General features: G+C 42.3%; 2 protein-coding genes across 2 annotated transcripts; both read left to right on the top strand.

Moving 5' to 3' along the window:
• Window positions 1-4,611: 4,611 nt before the first annotated feature.
• Window positions 4,612-7,163, top strand: LOC125376870. The gene is made up of 2 exons (XM_048389239.1): window positions 4,612-5,132; window positions 7,103-7,163. Exons 1-2 carry the CDS (start codon window positions 4,615-4,617, stop codon window positions 7,161-7,163), a joined length of 579 nt encoding a protein of 192 aa, XP_048245196.1. The 5' UTR covers window positions 4,612-4,614.
• Window positions 7,164-7,779: 616 nt separating this feature from the next.
• Window positions 7,780-10,569, top strand: LOC125376926. Its single transcript, XM_048389519.1, has 2 exons — window positions 7,780-9,593; window positions 9,703-10,569. Exons 1-2 carry the CDS (start codon window positions 9,292-9,294, stop codon window positions 10,193-10,195), a joined length of 795 nt encoding a protein of 264 aa, XP_048245476.1. The 5' UTR covers window positions 7,780-9,291; the 3' UTR covers window positions 10,196-10,569.
• Window positions 10,570-18,648: the final 8,079 nt, after the last annotated feature.

Here is an 18,648-nt window from a genome sequence, read left to right as displayed (position 1 = left end):
AAACTGTAAATGTATTATATTTTATGTAAAAATAATACAAAATATATGCTTATACAAAATATCTTTGGAAATAGGATGGTATCTGAACTATAATCTCTTCGTTTCGGGATAAAATAGCAGGTTTTGGCAATAACAGTGCATAAAGAAGACAGGACAAGACAAAACATATTGTTAAGCAATTCAAAGTTTCATTGAAAGGAAGCACAAATAAGTCGCTCCGCTCCTTCTAAATACCATAAAACACTAAACAGAACCGTAGCAACATCGTCAGTACGCCAGGGGGTTGGCGTTACATTCATCAATCACCCGCCAACATACACGGCCGTTATCCGGTGTTGTAGCGACACTGTTTATTTTGTGTCTGGGAATGAGAAGGGGCTGTGTAAATAACGCCCAAATCGACCCCACCCCGCGCACAACCTACCATTGCCTGATATTGATGCAATGTTTCGAGCGTGAAATATCGCCGTTGTTATTTGAGGCACACTGGTCTAAACTGAACTGATCTTTATTACACGAACAGCTTGTATGATCAGCTTGTATGAACAGCTTGTATGAACAGCTTGTATGAACAGCTTGTATGATTAACTTGTATGATCAGCTTGTATGAACAGCATGTATGAACAGCTTGTATGAACAGCTTGTATGATTAACTTGTATGATCAGCTTGTATGAATAGCTTGTATTAACAGCTTGTATGATCAGCTTGTATGAACAGCTTGTATGAACAGTTTGTATGATTAACTTGTATGATCAGATTGTATGAACAGTTTCTATGGTCAGCTTGCATGCACAGCTTCTATGAACAGCTTGTATGAACAGCTTGTATGAACAGCTTGTATGATTTGCTTGTATGAACAGCTTGTATGATTAACTTGTATGATCAGATTGTATGAACAGTTTGTATGGTCAGCTTGCATGCACAGCTTCTATGAACAGCTTGTATGAACAGCTTGTATGAACAGCTCGTATGATTTGCTTGTATGAACAGCTTGTATGATTAACTTGTATGATCAGCTTGTATGATTAACTTGTATGATCAGCTTGTATGAACAGCTTGTATGAACGGCTTGTATGAACAGCTTGCATGAACTGCTTGTATTAACAGTTTGTATCAACAGCTTGCATGATCAGCTTGTATCAACAGCTTGTATCAACAGCTTGTATCAACAGTTTGTATGAACAGTTTGTATGAACAGTTTGTATGGTCAGCTTGTATGAACAGCTTGCATGATCACCTTGTATGAACAGCTTGTATGAACAGTTTGTATGATTAACTTGTATGACCAGCTTCCATGAACAGCTTGTATTAACAGCTTGTATGAACAACTTGTATGAACTGCTTGTATGAACAGCTTGTATGATTAACTTGTATGATCAGATTGTATGAACAGCTTGTATTAACAGCTTGTATCAACAGCTTGTATCAACAGCTTGTATCAACAGTTTGTATGAACAGTTTGTATGAACAGTTTGTATGGTCAGCTTGTATGAACAGCTTGCATGATCACCTTGTATGAACAGCTTGTATGAACAGCTTGTATGATTAACTTGTATGATCAGCTTGTATGAACAGCTTGTATGAACAGCTTGTATGAACAGCTTGCATGAACAGCTTGTATGAACAGCTTGTATGATCAGTTTGCATGAACAGTTTGTATGGTCATCTTGTATTAACAGCTTGTATGAACAGCTTGTACGAAGAGTTTGTATGGACAGTTTGTATGAACAGCTTGTATGGTCAGCTTGTATGAACTGCTTGTATGAAAAGTTTGTATGAACAGTTTGTATGAACAGCTTGTATGGTCAGCTTGTATGAACAGCTTGTACGAACAGCTTGTATGAACAGTTTGTGTGAACAGTTTGTATGGTCCGCTTGTATGAACAGCTTGCATGAACAGCTTCTATGATCAGCTTGTATGAACAGCTTGTACGAACAGCGTGTATGAACAGTTTGTGTGAACAGTTTGTATGGTCCGCTTGTATGAACAGCTTGCATGAACAGCTTCTATGATCAGCTTGTATCAACAGCTTGTATGAACAGTTTGTATGATTAACTTGTATGATCAGCGTGTATGAACAGCTTGTATGAACAGCTTGCATGAACAGCTTGCATGATCAGCTTGTATGAACAGCTTTTATGAACAGCTTGTATGGTCAGCTTGTATCAACAGCTTGTATGAACAGTTTGTATGAACAGTTTGTATGGTCAGCTTCTATGAATAGCTTGTATGAACAGCTAGTATGAACAGCTTGTATGAACAGCTTGTATGATAAGTTTGTATGAACAGTTTGTATGGTCAGCTTGTATTAACAGCTTGTATGAACAGCTTGTATGAACAGCTTGCATGAACAGCTCGTATGGTCAGCTTGTATGAACAGCTTGCATGAACAGTTTGTATGAACAGTTTGTATGAACAGCTTGTATAACTGCTTGTATGAAAAGTTTGTATGAACAGCTTGTATAACAGTTTGTATGAACAGCTTGTATAACAGCTTGTATGAACAGCTTGCATGAACAGCTTGTATGGTCAGCTTGTATGAACAGCTTGCATGAACAGTTTGTATGAACAGCTTGTATGGACAGCTTGTATGAACAGCTTGTATGAACAGCTTGTATGAACAGTTTGTATGAACAGCTTGTATGAACTGCTTGTATGAACAGTTTGTATGAACAGTTTGTATGATCAGCTTCTATGATCAGCTTATATCAAAAGCTTGTATGAACAGCTTGTATGATCAGCTTGTATGAACAGCTTGTATGGACAGTTTGTATGAACAGCTTGTATGATCAGCTTGTATGAACAGCTTGTATGAACAGCTTGTATGAACAGCTTGTATGAACAGTTGTATGATCAGTTTGCATGAACAGTTTGTATGAACAGCTTGTATGAACAGCTTGTATGAACAGCTTGTACGAACAGTTTGTATGATCAGTTTGTACGAATAGTTTGTGTGGTCAGCTTGTATGAACACCTTGCATGAACAGCTTGTATTAACAGCTTGTATCAACAGCTTGTATGAACTGCTTATATGATCAGCTAAAAACGCCGAAGAAAAGAAGTGATTAGCATTTCAGGTGAAGAGGACACATCCGGCTGAAAAGGAAAGAAAAGGAGTGGCAAGCTGGGTGGGTGGGTGGGAAAGCGATTAGATACAGCGAAACACTTGTGTACTTGAAGAGAGACGTGCGCGAATGATTGACTATAACAAAGGTTTGGTCGACAACCCAGACTTCTGATTGGTCAGATTTCGATCCGTTTTTTCTTTTCTTGGGTAGCCTTGGTATTTTTTTTAGGTAGACGGTCGTCTGAATGCTAAAGGTGGACCTTCATAGGTAGGCATAAACGTGGGAATGCCTACGTGATGTACGTTGTGTCACCCCCCATGCAAATCGTAATGTCATGTGTGTGTGTGTCTTCAAACAGACGTTGACATTGATCCATAGAATGATTATGCCATGCCTACGTGATGTACGTCATGTTGCCAGGCACACGTGGTGTTTCACGCGTGTCTTTATGCAAAACGTGATGTCATGTGTTTGTGTGTGTGACTACAAACATTTATTTAGTATTAAGATGGATAGAGAAAGATCGATACACATGCGTGACGTTTGCACACGTGATGTACTTCGTGTCGTGTACTTCAAATTATTATTATTTAATTATACCGAGGTGTTGACACTCGTGTAGGTCTACAGACGTACTGTTACACGTGTTTTCATGCACACGTGTTGTTTGACTCGTATCTCCATGCACACGTGGTGTACTACGTGTCTCTATTTATATATTTATATTTTTTTTTTTTATTTTGAGACGTACCATGGTGGTGGTGGTGGTGTCACGCGTAGACGTCTGCCTCCAAGAGGTCTAGGGGGAGGGTGTGGGTTCTTTGTTTTGGATTGTTGTTGTTTGGGTTGGCAAAGCAAAGATGTCTTTTGGGATGAGAAGGGTGGCCCTGAAAAGGGCCGTTTTGGGGAAGAAAAACTTTTCTGCTGCTGTCAGAAGAAACATCGGACGAACAGAGGTCATGAGTGGTCACGTACGCCACCGTAGAACTCCATGAAGCCGTGATGAAGTATGACTACCAGGTGTTTTCAAAGTGTACAGACGTTCATACCCTCGTGGTCACCCTCGTGGTCATCCCCGTGGTCACCCTCGTGTTCACAAAAATCACAGGGATGTCCCCCCTCATCCTGTGACTTTTGTTTTGTTGTGTTGGTTCATGTGAGCAGGGGGATTAAAAAAAAAGTTGAACAAATAGTAGTGTTATGTTGTCTGTAGGATGAAGAAAAAATAAAACAGGATTGAAATGCACACCTCGATAAAAACCGGATCGAAATCTGGCCAATCAGAGACCGCGCTCGGGTCATGCTGGGCTCTGAATGGTCGAACCGGGGTTGTGCTTTCTCTCCCATGGTAAAATCTATTTCCTATGGAAAAGAAACACAGGGGTCGGTCCGTTTTGGAAAACCGAGGTGCAAGCCAGGCACCGAAACGAACCAATCGGGGGTGCTGCCTGGGGAACCAATCAGGAAGCAGGGTGTCAGTGGCTCTCCTATAAAAACAAAACAAGAGCGAAGCCACTCACACACCACATTCTATGAAACCAACCATGCCAGCTCGATACAGTTGTATGAAGTGCCAGACCGACAGTCACAGTTACCTGTACTGCCCTGAAGTGACATGTCTCGAGTGTCACACTCAAGGTCACCGTCACTATGTCTGTCCGAAGATGAACAGTCAAGAGAAGGGCCCATGTTACAACTGTCAAGTCATGGGTCATTTCGCTGCAGATTGCCCAGAACCCCGTCGAAAGAAAACGTCAGCAGTCCCGTCAACGTCGACATCCGTGACACCCGTGACACCCGTGACACAAGTGCTTCATCTCGTAGAAGCCATGCATGTCGATGTCCTCGACCTAAAAGAATGCATCACACAACTCCGTGTGGGCATCACACCTCGTCTAGAGAAAAGAAAACGGGACAGAAGCCTCTCAAGAAAACACGCTTCAAAGCGCCGACGACACCTTCAGTCCGAGGATGAGATGGAAGTAGAGGATGAAGAAGATAGATCATCTGAACAAGTTTGTTTTCCAACGGCCCTTTTCAGGGCCACCCATCTCTCCCGAAAGAACGCTTTCATCCTTTGCTTTGACGACCCTCAAACCCAAACAATGAACCCGCCTCCTCCTCCTCCCTCCCTCCCTCCTCCTCCCGCCTTCCCGCCATCTCTCCTCCCGCCTCCCCTCTTGGAGGCGCCGAGCCGCCATGTTGGATGGGGAGATGACCCGTCGGAAAACGGAAATGCCGCCCTCTTGGAGGCGCGCGCCACCGGAAACGGATGCGCCGCCCTCTTGGAGGCGCACGCCACCGGAAACGGATGTGACGCCATCTTCGATGCGCACGCCACCGGAAACGGTTGTGACACCATCTTGGATGCGCACGCAGGACCCAACAGGACCCGCATGCGCAGGTCACGTGACCGGAAGTGACGTCACAGTCGGCACGTGATCCTCTCGACCAATCAGAAGCCAGAAGCGGTTCTAGAGTCCTGCTGTCAACTTCTCCCGGGCACGGTGCAGAGTGGTGACCCGGGGGTGATTGAGTTACAACGGGTGATTGGGTTAGGGGCGTAATTAGCCAATGGTTTGGATACGCGCGATAAATACATTTAGTAGTTAGTACTAAAAGTAAACATTGCATGGTGGTTGTGAATGCTGTTTTCCCATAACAAAACGTGAAAAAAATGAATGGCGCGGCTCCTTATTTCACTGGGAAAAGTGTGTTTTTTTAAGTAGTTGCCGACACGGCAATCCTATTCCAGATCTTCACGGGGCGGGCGAGCAGACATGCAGACAGGTCACAGTTAATAAGTATTGGTGTATTGGTTAAAGGTGAACGATTTTCAGTGGAAGTTTGATTTTCGGCAACACTGTACATTTGTGCAAGACAGCATAATCCTACATGATTAAATTGTCATTTTGCAAACTTGTCAAGTCCTAGTAACGTAGTCACGAGAGCACCATGCGACCATACGACTAGATAACACAACTAATTAATACTATACATGACAGCTGGTAACCTACATCGATATGATTCCGACCAAATCGAGTGGCGCCACATGCCTGTGTCATTGTGTGAAGTCATGTCCTTAGAGATAACCCCATGAACATGCGATTTTCAAGTATATCCACGACGCTAGCATCTAAATATAGTAATTTCCTGACGACTGATCACTGCCCAAACACAACGCAATGAACGTCTGCCGAATCTCAACAATGCAACATAGTTACAATAACTATTAATCAATAAAATACACTTCTATAAAACAGTTAGTAAACTAAACACGATATCTGAGCTTGCAGGTCCGATTCCCGTCATCGATAAAGCAAATGTTTATTTCTTGTCTTCGATTTTAGAACACTGGACGTTTGAAACACTTCGTCCAAATTCCATCTGTTAATCAAATCATCAGGTCTGACAAGCAGAAAGTAAAACCTCATATCAGGTCTTACAAGAAAAAAAGAAAACCTCATACCCAGAATGAGTTTTACCAAGAAAATGGTACACCTTCCCCAAAGGTTATTACGAGATAGGAAGATACCTACAATACAATAAACAAAAGTGGCAGTAGGTTTATAAGGAGGATTCAAGTATATACCTATTTCCAAACACTGTCAGAACTATATGTTAATGTAAAATAATTGAGAAATTGACTGTTCTTATTGGTAACTGTGTTGCCATCATCAGATCTGGAACATGTTAGAAATATATAATGTGTGAAGCCCATTTCTGATGTCCCCCGCCGATATTGATTGAATATTGCTAAAAGTATGATCAGCTTGAATGGACAGTTTGTATGATCAGCTTGCATGATCAGCTTGTATAATCAGCTTGTATGAACAGTTTGTATGAACAGCTTGCATGATCAGTTTCTATGAACAGCTTGTATGAACAGCTGATATGAACAGCTTGCATGAACAGCTTGTATGAACAGCTTGTATGAACAGCTTCTATGATCAGCTTGTATGAACAGCTTGTATGAACAGTTTGTATGAACAGCTTGTATGATTGACTTCTATGATCAGCTTGTATGAACAGCTTCTATGATCAGCTTGTATCAACAGCTTCTATGATCAGCATGTATGAACAGCTTGTATGAACAGCTTGTATGATCAGTTTGTATGAACAGCTTGTATGATTTACTTGTATGAACAGCTTGTATGATCAGCTTGTATGAACAGCTTGTATTAACAGTTTGTATGATTTACTTGTATGATCAGCTTGTATGAACAGCTTGTATGAACAGCTTGTATCAACAGCTTGTATCAACAGCTTGTATGAAATGCTTGTATGAACAGCTTGTATTAAGAGCTTGTATGAACAGCTTGTATGAACAGTTTGTATGAACAGCTTGTATGGTCAGCTTGTATGAACAGCTTGTATGAACAGCTTGTATGAACAGCTTGTATGAACAGTTTGTATGATCAGTTTGTATGAACAGTTTGTATGGTCAGCTTGTATTAACAGCTTGTACGAACAGCTTGTACGAACAGTTTGTATAAACAGTTTGTATGGTCAGTTTGTATGAACAGCTTGTATGGTCAGCTTGTATGAACAGCTTGTATGAACAGCTTGTATGAACAGCTTGTATTAACAGTTTGTATGATCAGTTTGTATGAACAGTTTGTATGAACAGCTTGTATGGTCAGCTTGTATCAACAGCTTGTACGAACAGCTTGTATGAACAGTTTGTATGAACAGATTGTATGGTCAGCTTGTATGAACAGCTTGCATGAACAGCTTGTATTAACAGCTTGTATCAACAGCTTGTATGAACTGCTTATATGAACAGCTTGTATGATTAACTTGTATGATCAGCTTGTATGAACAGCTTCTATGATCAGCTTGTATCAACAGCTTGTATCAACAGCTTGTATCAACAGTTTGTATGATTAACTTGTATGATCAGCTTCTATGAACAGCTTGTATGAACAGCTTGCATGAACAGCTTGCATGATCAGCTTGTATGAACAGCTTTTATGAACAGCGTGTATTGTCAGCTTGTATCAACAGCTTGTATGAACAGTTTGTATGAACAGTTGGTATGGTCAGCTTGTGTGAACAGCTTGTATGAACAGCTAGTATGAACAACTTGTATGAACAGTTTGTATGATCAGTTTGTATGAACAGATTGTATTGTCAGCTTGTATTAACAGTTTGTATGATCAGTTTGTATGAACAGTTTGTATGGTCAGCTTGTATGAACACCTTGTATGAACAGCTAGTATGAACAGCTTGTATGAACAGTTTGTATGATCACTTTGTATGAACAGTTTGTATGGTCAGCTTGTATTAACAGCTTGTATGAACAGCTTGTATGAATAGTTTGTATGATCAGTTTGTATGAACAGTTTGTATGGTCAGGTTGTATGAACAGCTTGCTTGAACAGTTTGTATGAACAGTTTGTATGGTCAGCTTGCATGATCAGCTTGAATGAACAGCTTGTATGAACAGCTTGTATGAACAGTTTGTATTAACAGCTTGTATGAACAGTTTGTATGAACAGCTTGTATGAACAGCTTGTATGAACTGTTTGTATGAACAGTTTGTATGAACTGCTTGTATGAACAGCTTGTATGAACAGTTTGCATGAACTGCTTGTATGAACAGTTTGTATGATTAACTTATATGAACAGCTTGTATGAACAGCTTCTGTGATCAGCTTGTATCAAAAGCTTGTATGAACAGCTTGTATTAACAGCTTGTAACAACAGCTTGTATGAACAGCTTTCATGAACAGCTTGCATGATCAGCTTGTATGAACAGCTTTTATGAACAGCTTGTATGGTCAGCTTGTATCAACAGCTTGTATGAATAGTTTGTATGAACAGCTTGTATGGTCAGCTTGTATGAACAGCTTGTATGAACAGCTTGTATAAACAGTTTGTATGATCAGTTTGTATGAACAGTTTGTATGAACAGCTTGTATGGTCAGCTTGTATGAAGAGCTTGTACGAACAGCTTGTATGAACAGCTTGTATGGTCAGCTTGTATGAAGAGCTTGTACGAACAGCTTGTATGAACAGCTTGTATGGTCAGCTTGTATGAACAGCTTGTATGAACAGCTTGTATAAACAGTTTGTATGATCAGTTTGTATGAACAGTTTGTATGAACAGCTTGTATGGTCAGCTTGTATGAAGAGCTTGTACGAACAGCTTGTATGAACAGCTTGTATGGTCAGCTTGTATGAAGAGCTTGTACGAACAGCTTGTATGAACAGTTTGTATGATCAGCTTGAAGGCCAACGACACGATGTGTGACATGATACGTTCGAAGATAAGACAATCGAAGGACCCCAAGAAAGTAGCACCGAAGAAGACGATAAAGAAGACCCAGAAGAAAAAAACAAGCAAACCAGCAGCAGCAGCAGCAGCCGCTACCACCACCACAGCACCAACCAGCACCATCACAGCAGCAGCAGCAGCAGACACCGAAACGAAGGGGACATCCTTTTTAATACCTGCAACACCTGCAAAAAGACGACCACGGAAGAAATTGTCTCTGAAGATCTCTCATCAAGAACAACTGTAAGTACCATGCTATTCTTTGTCTCAGTCATTCTTGATGTGATGATGATGATGATGGCGATGTTGATCGTGAGTATGACTATTCATATGATTCTTGTTGGATGGACAGGATTGACAGGACCCCAGATATCAGTTCAACCCAGTCCGTGCTAGAACAGTGGCGGGAACAAACCCCTCGGGAGCCAACCTATTCAACGAATGCACCTGTGATGATGACGACCGGTGACAGTGATGATCATGAAGCGCTCAAGCTGGCAGCTCTCCCTTCCATGGATCTGGACACACTCCCCCTGCTTGATGCTACTTGGTCACCAGCATCACCGGAAGATGTTCATGTCTTCTCCTCAGGTATGCCCATGGTTTGCAACGATGACAACGTTGACCAGGATCCTTATGAAGAAGCTCGACTCACTCCCCTACAACGCGAATGTAGTGCCTGCCGACACAACAACATGTTAAGATACATAAGCTGCAACAGTGGTCAAGTGATGTGCCATGTCTGTTTCAGGGAGGCCCTAGACTGTACTTGTTTTACTGATGGATCTGTCACATGTTCGGGACCTATTTGGGAAAGTACGATGGAGGGTCACATCTTATGGTGATCCTCATCTTCACTCGAAGAGCTTGAAGATAATTTGAATGTAGTGCCTGCCGACACAACAACAACGTGTTAAGATACATAAGCTGCAACAGTGGTCAAGTGATGTGCCATGTCTGTTTCAGGGAGGCCATAGACTGTACTTGTTTAACTGATGGACCTCTCACATGTTTGGGACCTGTTTGGGACAGTATGATGGAGAACCCCATCTTATGGTGACCCCATCTTCACTCGAAGAGCTTGAAGATAGAAGAGGAAACGTTGTCGCGTTGTTGTTGTAGGGACATGCAAAGCACTCCCTCCACCATTGTCTTTTCGTATTTCCTATGTATCTGGTTGCGGTTGTTGTTGTTCATTATTAAACAGTGATTGATTGAACTGACTCTTTGTGTCTTGATTGATCTCAACTCCAATAGAGTGCCGAACCGAGGGTAGAGGTTGAGTTGAGATGTCGTCTACGTTGTCTGTCTGTCATGTCAGTGCACATGCTCGTTGTAAAAGTGAAGAAAAAAGTAAAGAGTAAAAAAAATAGATAAAAGAGAAAGGCCATGCTTGAAAGTTCAGCTGCCTGGTGTCAGTCATTCCAGTACACATCACCACTACCACCGTGTACCATGTCATGTCATGTGTCATGTCATGTATCATGCCGTGTGTCAGTCAGCCCAAACACAGGATGACGTCACGTGATGAGGTGGATGAGGCGGATGAGGTGTAGGTGGTGTAGGATGAGGTCATGACCTTCCGTTGAAGGGGGTAGGGTGGAGAGTTTCATAAAAGCAGGCGAACCCTCAAACCTTCTTTCAGTGAAGTCACAGTCATCATGGAGCAAAGACGTTCTATGAATGCCATGTCATCCTCCCGAGATGTCCCCGATTCCGAGTGGGTGTCTGAAAAGGCGGGAGAACAAGAAGCGAGAAAACGCCCACTCTTTATGGACGACACATTCTTGATGGACGACACATGGCGACTCAGTGACATTCTGGAGGGACCTTTTCCTTATTACACCTTGTGTCATCCTTCTCATCCCAACTATGATTCATTTCAAGAACGTCTGAGGTCTTTTCAAACGTGGCCTAAACAGATGACCCTGACCCCTTATGACATGGCCATGGGTGGCTATTTCTATCGACGACGAGAAGACCGTGTTATCTGTTATTGCTGCGGTGTGACACTCCGCCAATGGGAAGCCACAGACAAACCCTGGAAAGAACATCTGAAGCACGCCAAAGTCCCCTTCGAATACTTGTGCGTGTTTTGTCCTGATGGAGAAGTGAACGAAAAATACAGACGTTTGGTGTCCCAAGAAGCACGGAAGAGAAGAGTCGAGTGTCTTGTTCACCCCAAGTGACAAAGTTTCTTTCTTTTTTCTCAAAGTGTACAGACGTTCATACCCTCGTGGTCACCCTCGTGGTCACCCCTGTGGTCACCCTCGTGTTCACAAAAATCACAGGGATGTCCCCCCTCATCCTGTGACTTGTTTTGTTGTGTTGGTTCATGTGAGCAGGGGGATTAAAAAAAAAGTTGAACAAATAGTAGTGTCATGTTGTCTGTAGGATGAAGAAAAAATAAAACAGGATCGAAATGCACACCTCGATAAAAACCGGATCGAAATCTGGCCAATCAGAGACCGCGCTCGGGTCATGCTGGGCTCTGAATGGTCGAACCGGGGTTGTGCTTTCTCTCCCATGGTAAAATCTATTTCCTATGGAAAAGAAACACAGGGGTCGGTCCGTTTTGGAAAACCGAGGTGCAAGCCAGGCACCGAAACGAACCAATCGGGGGTGCTGCCTGGGGAACCAATCAGGAAGCAGGGTGTCAGTGGCTCTCCTATAAAAACAAAACAAGAGCGAAGCCACTCACACACCACATTCTATGAAACCAACCATGCCAGCTCGATACAGTTGTATGAAGTGCCAGACCGACAGTCACAGTTACCTGTACTGCCCTGAAGTGACATGTCTCGAGTGTCACACTCAAGGTCACCGTCACTATGTCTCTCCGAAAATGAACAGTCAAGAGAACCCATGTTACAACTGTCAAGTCATGGGTCATTTCGCTGCAGATTGCCCAGAACCCCGTCGAAAGAAAACGTCAGCAGTCCCGTCCACGTCGACATCCGTGACACCCGTGACACAAGTGCTTCATCTCGTAGAAGCCATGCATGTCGATGTCTTCGACCTAAAAGAATGCATCACACAACTCCGTGTGGGCATCACACCTCGTCTAGAGAAAAGAAAACGGGACAGAAGCCTCTCAAGAAAACACGCTTCAAAGCGCCGACGACACCTTCAGTCCGAGGATGAGATGGAAGTAGAGGATGAAGAAGATAGATCATCTGAACAAAGTGACTAACTAACGCATGGGGCATGCTGCTCCATTGTTTTTTTTCCAGTTTCCCATCGTTTCCAGTTTTTCCAGTGTTCCAGTGTTCCTACCGTTTCCTACCGTTTCAAGTTTGTTTTCCAACGGCCCTTTTCTGGGCCACCCATCTCTCCCGAAAGAACGCTTTCATCCTTTCCTTTGACGACCCTCAAACCCAAACAATGAACCCGCCTCCTCCTCCTCCCGCTTACCCGCCCTCTCTCCTCCCGCCTCCCCTCTTGGAGGCGCCGAGCCGCCATGTTGGATGGAGAGGTGACCCCTCGGAAAACTGACGTGCCGCCATCCGGAAACGGATGTGACGCCATCTTGGATGCGCACGCCACCGGAAACGGATGTGACGCCATCTTGGATGCGCACGCAGGACCCACCATGCCCCGCGCGCATGCGCAGGTCACGTGATCGGAAGTGACGTCACAGTGGTCACGTGATCCTCTCGACCAATCAGAAGCTAGGAGCGGTTCTAGGTGAACGATTTTCAGTGGAAGTTTGATTTTCGGCAACACTGTACATTTGTGCAAGACAGCATAATCCTACATGATTAAATTGTCATTTTGCAAACTTGTCAAGTCCTAGTAACGTAGTCACGAGAGCACCATGCGACCATACGACTAACTAGATAACACAACTAATTAATACTATAAATGACAGCTGATAACCTACATCGATATGATTCCGACCAAATCGAGTGGCGCCACATGCCTGTGTCATTGTGTGAAGTCATGTCCTTAGAGATAACCCCATGAACATGCGATTTTCAAGTGAATGATAAAGCCGAGGTTATGGTCGAGGCAGTTACACCGGAAGTATATCCACGACGCTAGCATCTAAATATAGTAATTTTCTGACGACTGATCACTGTTCAAACACAACGCAATGAACGTCTGCCGAATCTCAACAATGCAACATAGTTACAATAACTATTAATCAAAAAAATACACTTCTATAAAACAGTTAGTAAACTAAACACGATATATGAGCTTGCACGTTCTATTCCCGTCATCGATAATGCAAATGTTTATTTCTTGTCTTCGATTTTAGAACACTGGACGTTTGAAACAATTCGTCCAAATTCCATCTGTTAATCAAATCATCAGGTCTGACAAGCAAAAAGTAAAACCTCATATCAGGTCTTACAAGAAAAAAGGAAAACCTCATACCCAGAATGAGTTTTACCAAGAAAATGGTACACCTTCCCCAAAGGTTATTACGAGATAGGAAGATACCTACAATACAATAAACAAAAGTGGCAGTAGGTTTATAAGGAGGATCCAAGTATATACTTATTTCCAAACACTGTCAGAACTATATGTTTATGTAAAATAATTGAGAAATTGACTGTTCTTATTGGTAACTGTGTTGCCATCATCAGATCTGGAACATGTTAGAAATATATAATGTGTGAAGCCTATTTCTGATGTCCCCCGCCGATATTGATAGAATATTGCTTAAAGTACCGAACAGACATACTCTCTCTTTCAGCCGCCACCGGCACACGACCCTTTGCCGTGGTATGATTTATCATTACTCAGGATACAAATATACAAATACCAAGCTGTCTATATTCATCCACAAAATCCTGATACTGAAAAGGGGCAATACTCTGACAGGGACTACAAACTGACAAGGGCGATCTATTGAAGGGTCAACATGCTGATAATGGCAATCTACTGACAGGGGTACCTATTGATAAGGGCAATCTACTGTCAGGAGTACTTACTGATAAGGGCAATCTTCTGACAGGAGTACCTACTTGATAAGGGCAATCTACTGACAGGGATACCTACTGATAAGGGCAATCTACTGACAGGAGTACCTACTGATAAGGGCAATCTACTGACAGGAGTACCTACTGATAAGGGCAATCTGCTGACAGGAGTACCTACTGATAAGGGCAATCTACTGACAGGAGTACCTACTGATAAGGGCAATCTACTGACAGGGATACCTACTGATAAGGGCAATCTACTGACAGGAGTACCTACTGATAAGGGCAATCTACTGACAGGGGTACCTACTGATAAGGGCAATCTACTGACAGGAGTACCTACTGATAAGGGCAATCTACTGACAGGAGTACCTACTGATAAGGGCAATCTACTGACAGGAGTACCTACTGATAAGGGCAATCCACTAGCAGGGATTACGTACTGATAAGGACAATCTACTGACAGGAGTACCTACTGATAAGGGCAATCTACTGACAGGAGTACCTACTGAAAAGGTCAATCTACTGACAGGGGTACCTACTGATAAGGGCAATCTACTGACAGGGGTACCTACTGATAAGGGCAATCTACTGACAGGGGTACCTACTGATAAGGGCAATCTACTGACAGGGTTACCTACTGATAAGGGCAATTTACTGACAGGGCTACCTACTGATAAGGGCAATTTACTGACAGGAGTACCTACTGATAAGGGCAATCTACTGACAGGAGTACCTACTGATAAGGGCAATCTACTGACAGGGGTACCTACAGATAAGGGCAATCTACTGACAAGAGCTGTATGGTGAAAAGGGCAATCCACGGAATAATGTAAAAAAACACCACTGAAAGTCAAGTTACTATTACTATTACTAGCTAGTCATGAAATTCTAAATTCACTTAAAGCGTTACTCAATTTCACTATGGAAAAAGCGAATCCAGTTCAACCTTTCTCGATGTAAGAATAAACTTAATATCTGGGTGATTTGTACAAACTGAATCAAAGTACTAAAATGGAGAAGATATTGAGCAAATACAAAATTATCCACAGCCAAAGACAACCAAAATAACTTAGAAGGATTTTGACAAGTTCTAAATTTGATTCTGTTGTCATCACTCCACAGGTTTCAAAGTGCGGTAATAAACGTTACCTTACTTGTAGCAATATAATTGAAAGTTGTTCAGTCCATATCACAAAGGGCTATAAATTTACTGGAAAACAAAATATGACTTGTGATCCTAGAAATGTTATTTACTTGATTGTTTGTAGTGAGGCCAATGAAAGTATATCGGAAAGACAGAATTTAAAGTAAAAAGAAGAATGAATCTTCACCGTTCACAAATAAAGCAGCCACACAAACGCACGATTCTTCTCAGTGAACATTTAGATAAATATGGAAGCAGCAACTTTTTTTCGTTTTCCCGCTATATGAGCTAAATTTTGATCAGGAACCTACATTATTTAAAAAAGAGCAACACTTAATTCATAAATAGTCACCTAAGTTAAATGTTAAGGCGTAAGTTATTTGTCCAGTGTTACCTTGGTTTTGTGACGTCATTGTTCACGTAACTATATGTTACAACATGTCCGTTATTCAGTTATGGCCTGATGAGATTCGTACGTGGTACGAGTTGACAGCGCTAACTAACTAAATATATTAAGATCTAGAATCGTATTCATCACAGTTACTCTATCAAGTGCTGACCCGTGAAGATTCCGGGGTAGAATAGGTCTTCAGCAACCCATGCTTGCCGTTAAAGGCGACAATGCTTTTCGTACGAGCGACTAACGGGATCGGGTGGTCAGGCTCGCTGACTTGGTAGATGCATGTCATCAATCCCAATTGCATGGATCGATGCTCATAATATCAATCACTGGATTGTCTTGTCCAGACTCGATTATTTACAGGCTGCTGTCATGTTCCTGAAAAATTGCTGAGTACGGCAACAAACAAACAAACAAACAAAAACGAAAAACTGTCAACCTCACAATCTCGACCAACACATTACGCGTCGTTATCATTTTAAGAGCGCTTCTCCGCGTCTTTAATTTTCATTGCGCACCAGAATACACGTGACCCGGAGTGTTTCAACTATTATGACTTGTGTTTCTAGATACACGTTATGATGTTTATTATTAGGATTTAGCTGCACAATATAACCGTAAAATAAACATATTACTTACTGGACTTACTATGTATCATATTGCACGGCATCAAGAAACAGTGTACATTTACTCATCTTATAGTCATACTATTCTGTACAGGTAAATACAATCATCATTCCAGAACACTTTAAACGGGATTTATCAGAGAAAATATACACATCAGGACAACTATTATGTAAGCTGAATTTTTCTTTGCTCCTGAATCTGGTCCTTTACTTCCTGCGGAGCCTGAGACGACAAGCGGGTCATTGTTACTGCCTGTTGAAATATACAAATTATAATAAAACAATATTTTCTTAATGAGGCGTCGATATCATATCTTACACATGTTGTCTTTTTCATAATGTAACGATTGACTTACCATATGGTTTTTTTTGTGTTGCGTGTCGATTTCCACATATGTTAACCCAGAAATCTGTACGTAAAAGAACATAGTGTAAAACCAACAAACAAGTGCTCTGCAATCAACAAAGCTAACAAGGTTTACAATTCAATACAAATCATTGCACAGCAATTACAATGGCAGTACACAATATAGTGGTAGCGGTCAGTATCGAATACAAAAATACAGTGGTGTTAGCAAAAGTCAATGATAATATACACTAAGAAAGAGGTTAAGCACATCCAAATATATTTCATTATTGTTTGGTCCCAATATTTGTAACAGCCATGAAAGATATAATTACGGGAAGAATTATGTTTTCTCGAGATGATGTAATCATTAATGCGTGACGAAAGCTCGCGTGCCATGCATGGTATGCCCGTGCAGCATGCTACCCTCGAGTATCTCTAAAAGCAGTATATCCAAACATTAAAATTCTTAAGCACGGTTTTAAACAGTTATTCCATGACATTGTGTGACCATGGCACGAAGACAATTATCAGACGCCACAAGATGGCAAATAATCGGCATGCATAACGCAGGAATGTCTTTTAATGCCACTGATCGGAATTTGGGGTATCATCACGCTGTCGTAAGCCGTTTAGTCGAGAAACATGCTCAGACCGGTGATGTACAGGACCGTCCCAGATCCGGAAGACCTCCTGTGACGACACATCGCGAAGACAGGGACCTTCTTCGTCTCATACGCCGAGAACCCTTTTTAACAAGTACTCGTCTGAAACAGCTGTGGTTGCCCAATCGTCGTTTCAGCACCAGAACCGTCAGGAACCGTCTGAAAGCAGCAGGACAAAGGGATAGACGAGTCACAAAGCGTCCCTTGTTGAGAGATCACCAAAAAGCTGCTCGTTTAGCATGGTGTCTTGCGCGACAGAACTGGAATCTGAGAACTTGGAGACGGATCCATTGGTCAGACGAACAGGGGCTCAGTACATCCGGGACGTTTTGAGACCAGCCGTCGTTCCTCATATTGACAACCACCCTCTTGCTCCTTGACCTCAGTACATGGATGACAATGCCAGGCCTCATCGTTCGCATGCAGTCGTGGTTTACATAAGGGCAAATGTAATAACGACTCTACCCTGGCCAGCAATGAGCCCAGATTTGACCCCCCTTGAACATGTTTGGGATATTCTGGGGCGGCGCATACAGGCACGAGATCATCCGGTACAAGATTTACGCCAATTGGAAGCAGCATTGCATCAGGCGTGGTTGTTGTTGACCCATCAACAGATCCAACGTCTGACTGGAGGCATGAGACGTAGGGTGGAATGCGTCATCCGGGCACGTGGCGGTTATACCCGCTACTGATCTGTTTCACGTATCATGTCAAGTAAAGAATGTCAGGAACATTTTCACATGAAATATCAAACGTTACTCGTTTATTTAATCCTGCAGCTCCATACTTATTTTTAGGTATTGTCTAAGGTCAAAAACCGTACCTGTGTTACCATGATGTTTTTGTCAGTAAATTTCAATCACAACTCACCAGTATCGTCTTTAGTTGTCAAATGTTTGTTCTATCCGATGACATTGGTATCGCCCAGCTCCTGTGGTCAGTCCATGCCATGATTTTTGCCATTTGTCATGGTTCAGAAATAGGGGTGTGCTTAACCTTTTTCTTTGTGTACAGTTTTCTGAACAGCATATGTGGGGTAGGCGGGCGGTCGGGTAGCCTAGTGGTTAAAGCATCCGCTCTTTACGCCGAAAACCCGGGATTGATTCCCCCCATGGGTACAATGTGTGAAGCCCTTGTCTGTTGTTCCCCACCCAGATATTGCTGGAATATTGCTAAGCGAGTG

The sequence above is a fragment of the Haliotis rufescens genome, unplaced genomic scaffold (genome assembly GCF_023055435.1).
Source record: "Haliotis rufescens isolate VD_foot unplaced genomic scaffold, xgHalRufe1.0.p SCAF_8, whole genome shotgun sequence".
NCBI classification, from domain to species: domain Eukaryota; kingdom Metazoa; phylum Mollusca; class Gastropoda; order Lepetellida; family Haliotidae; genus Haliotis; species Haliotis rufescens.
Note: the sequence above shows the minus strand (reverse complement) of the source record. Positions and strands in the feature narration are given on the sequence as shown.

Excerpts from the sequence above, each read along its gene's own strand:
- LOC125376926 (XM_048389519.1), top strand. The coding sequence starts at position 9,292 with ATGATCAGCTTGAAGGCCAACGACACGATGTGTGACATGATACGTTCG. Across the intron at positions 9,594-9,702 it reads ATCTCTCATCAAGAACAACT|GATTGACAGGACCCCAGATA; the intron begins GTAAGTACCATG and ends TTGGATGGACAG.
- LOC125376870 (XM_048389239.1), top strand. The coding sequence starts at position 4,615 with ATGCCAGCTCGATACAGTTGTATGAAGTGCCAGACCGACAGTCACAGT. Across the intron at positions 5,133-7,102 it reads GCCACCCATCTCTCCCGAAA|CTTCTATGATCAGCTTGTAT; the intron begins GAACGCTTTCAT and ends TTGTATGAACAG.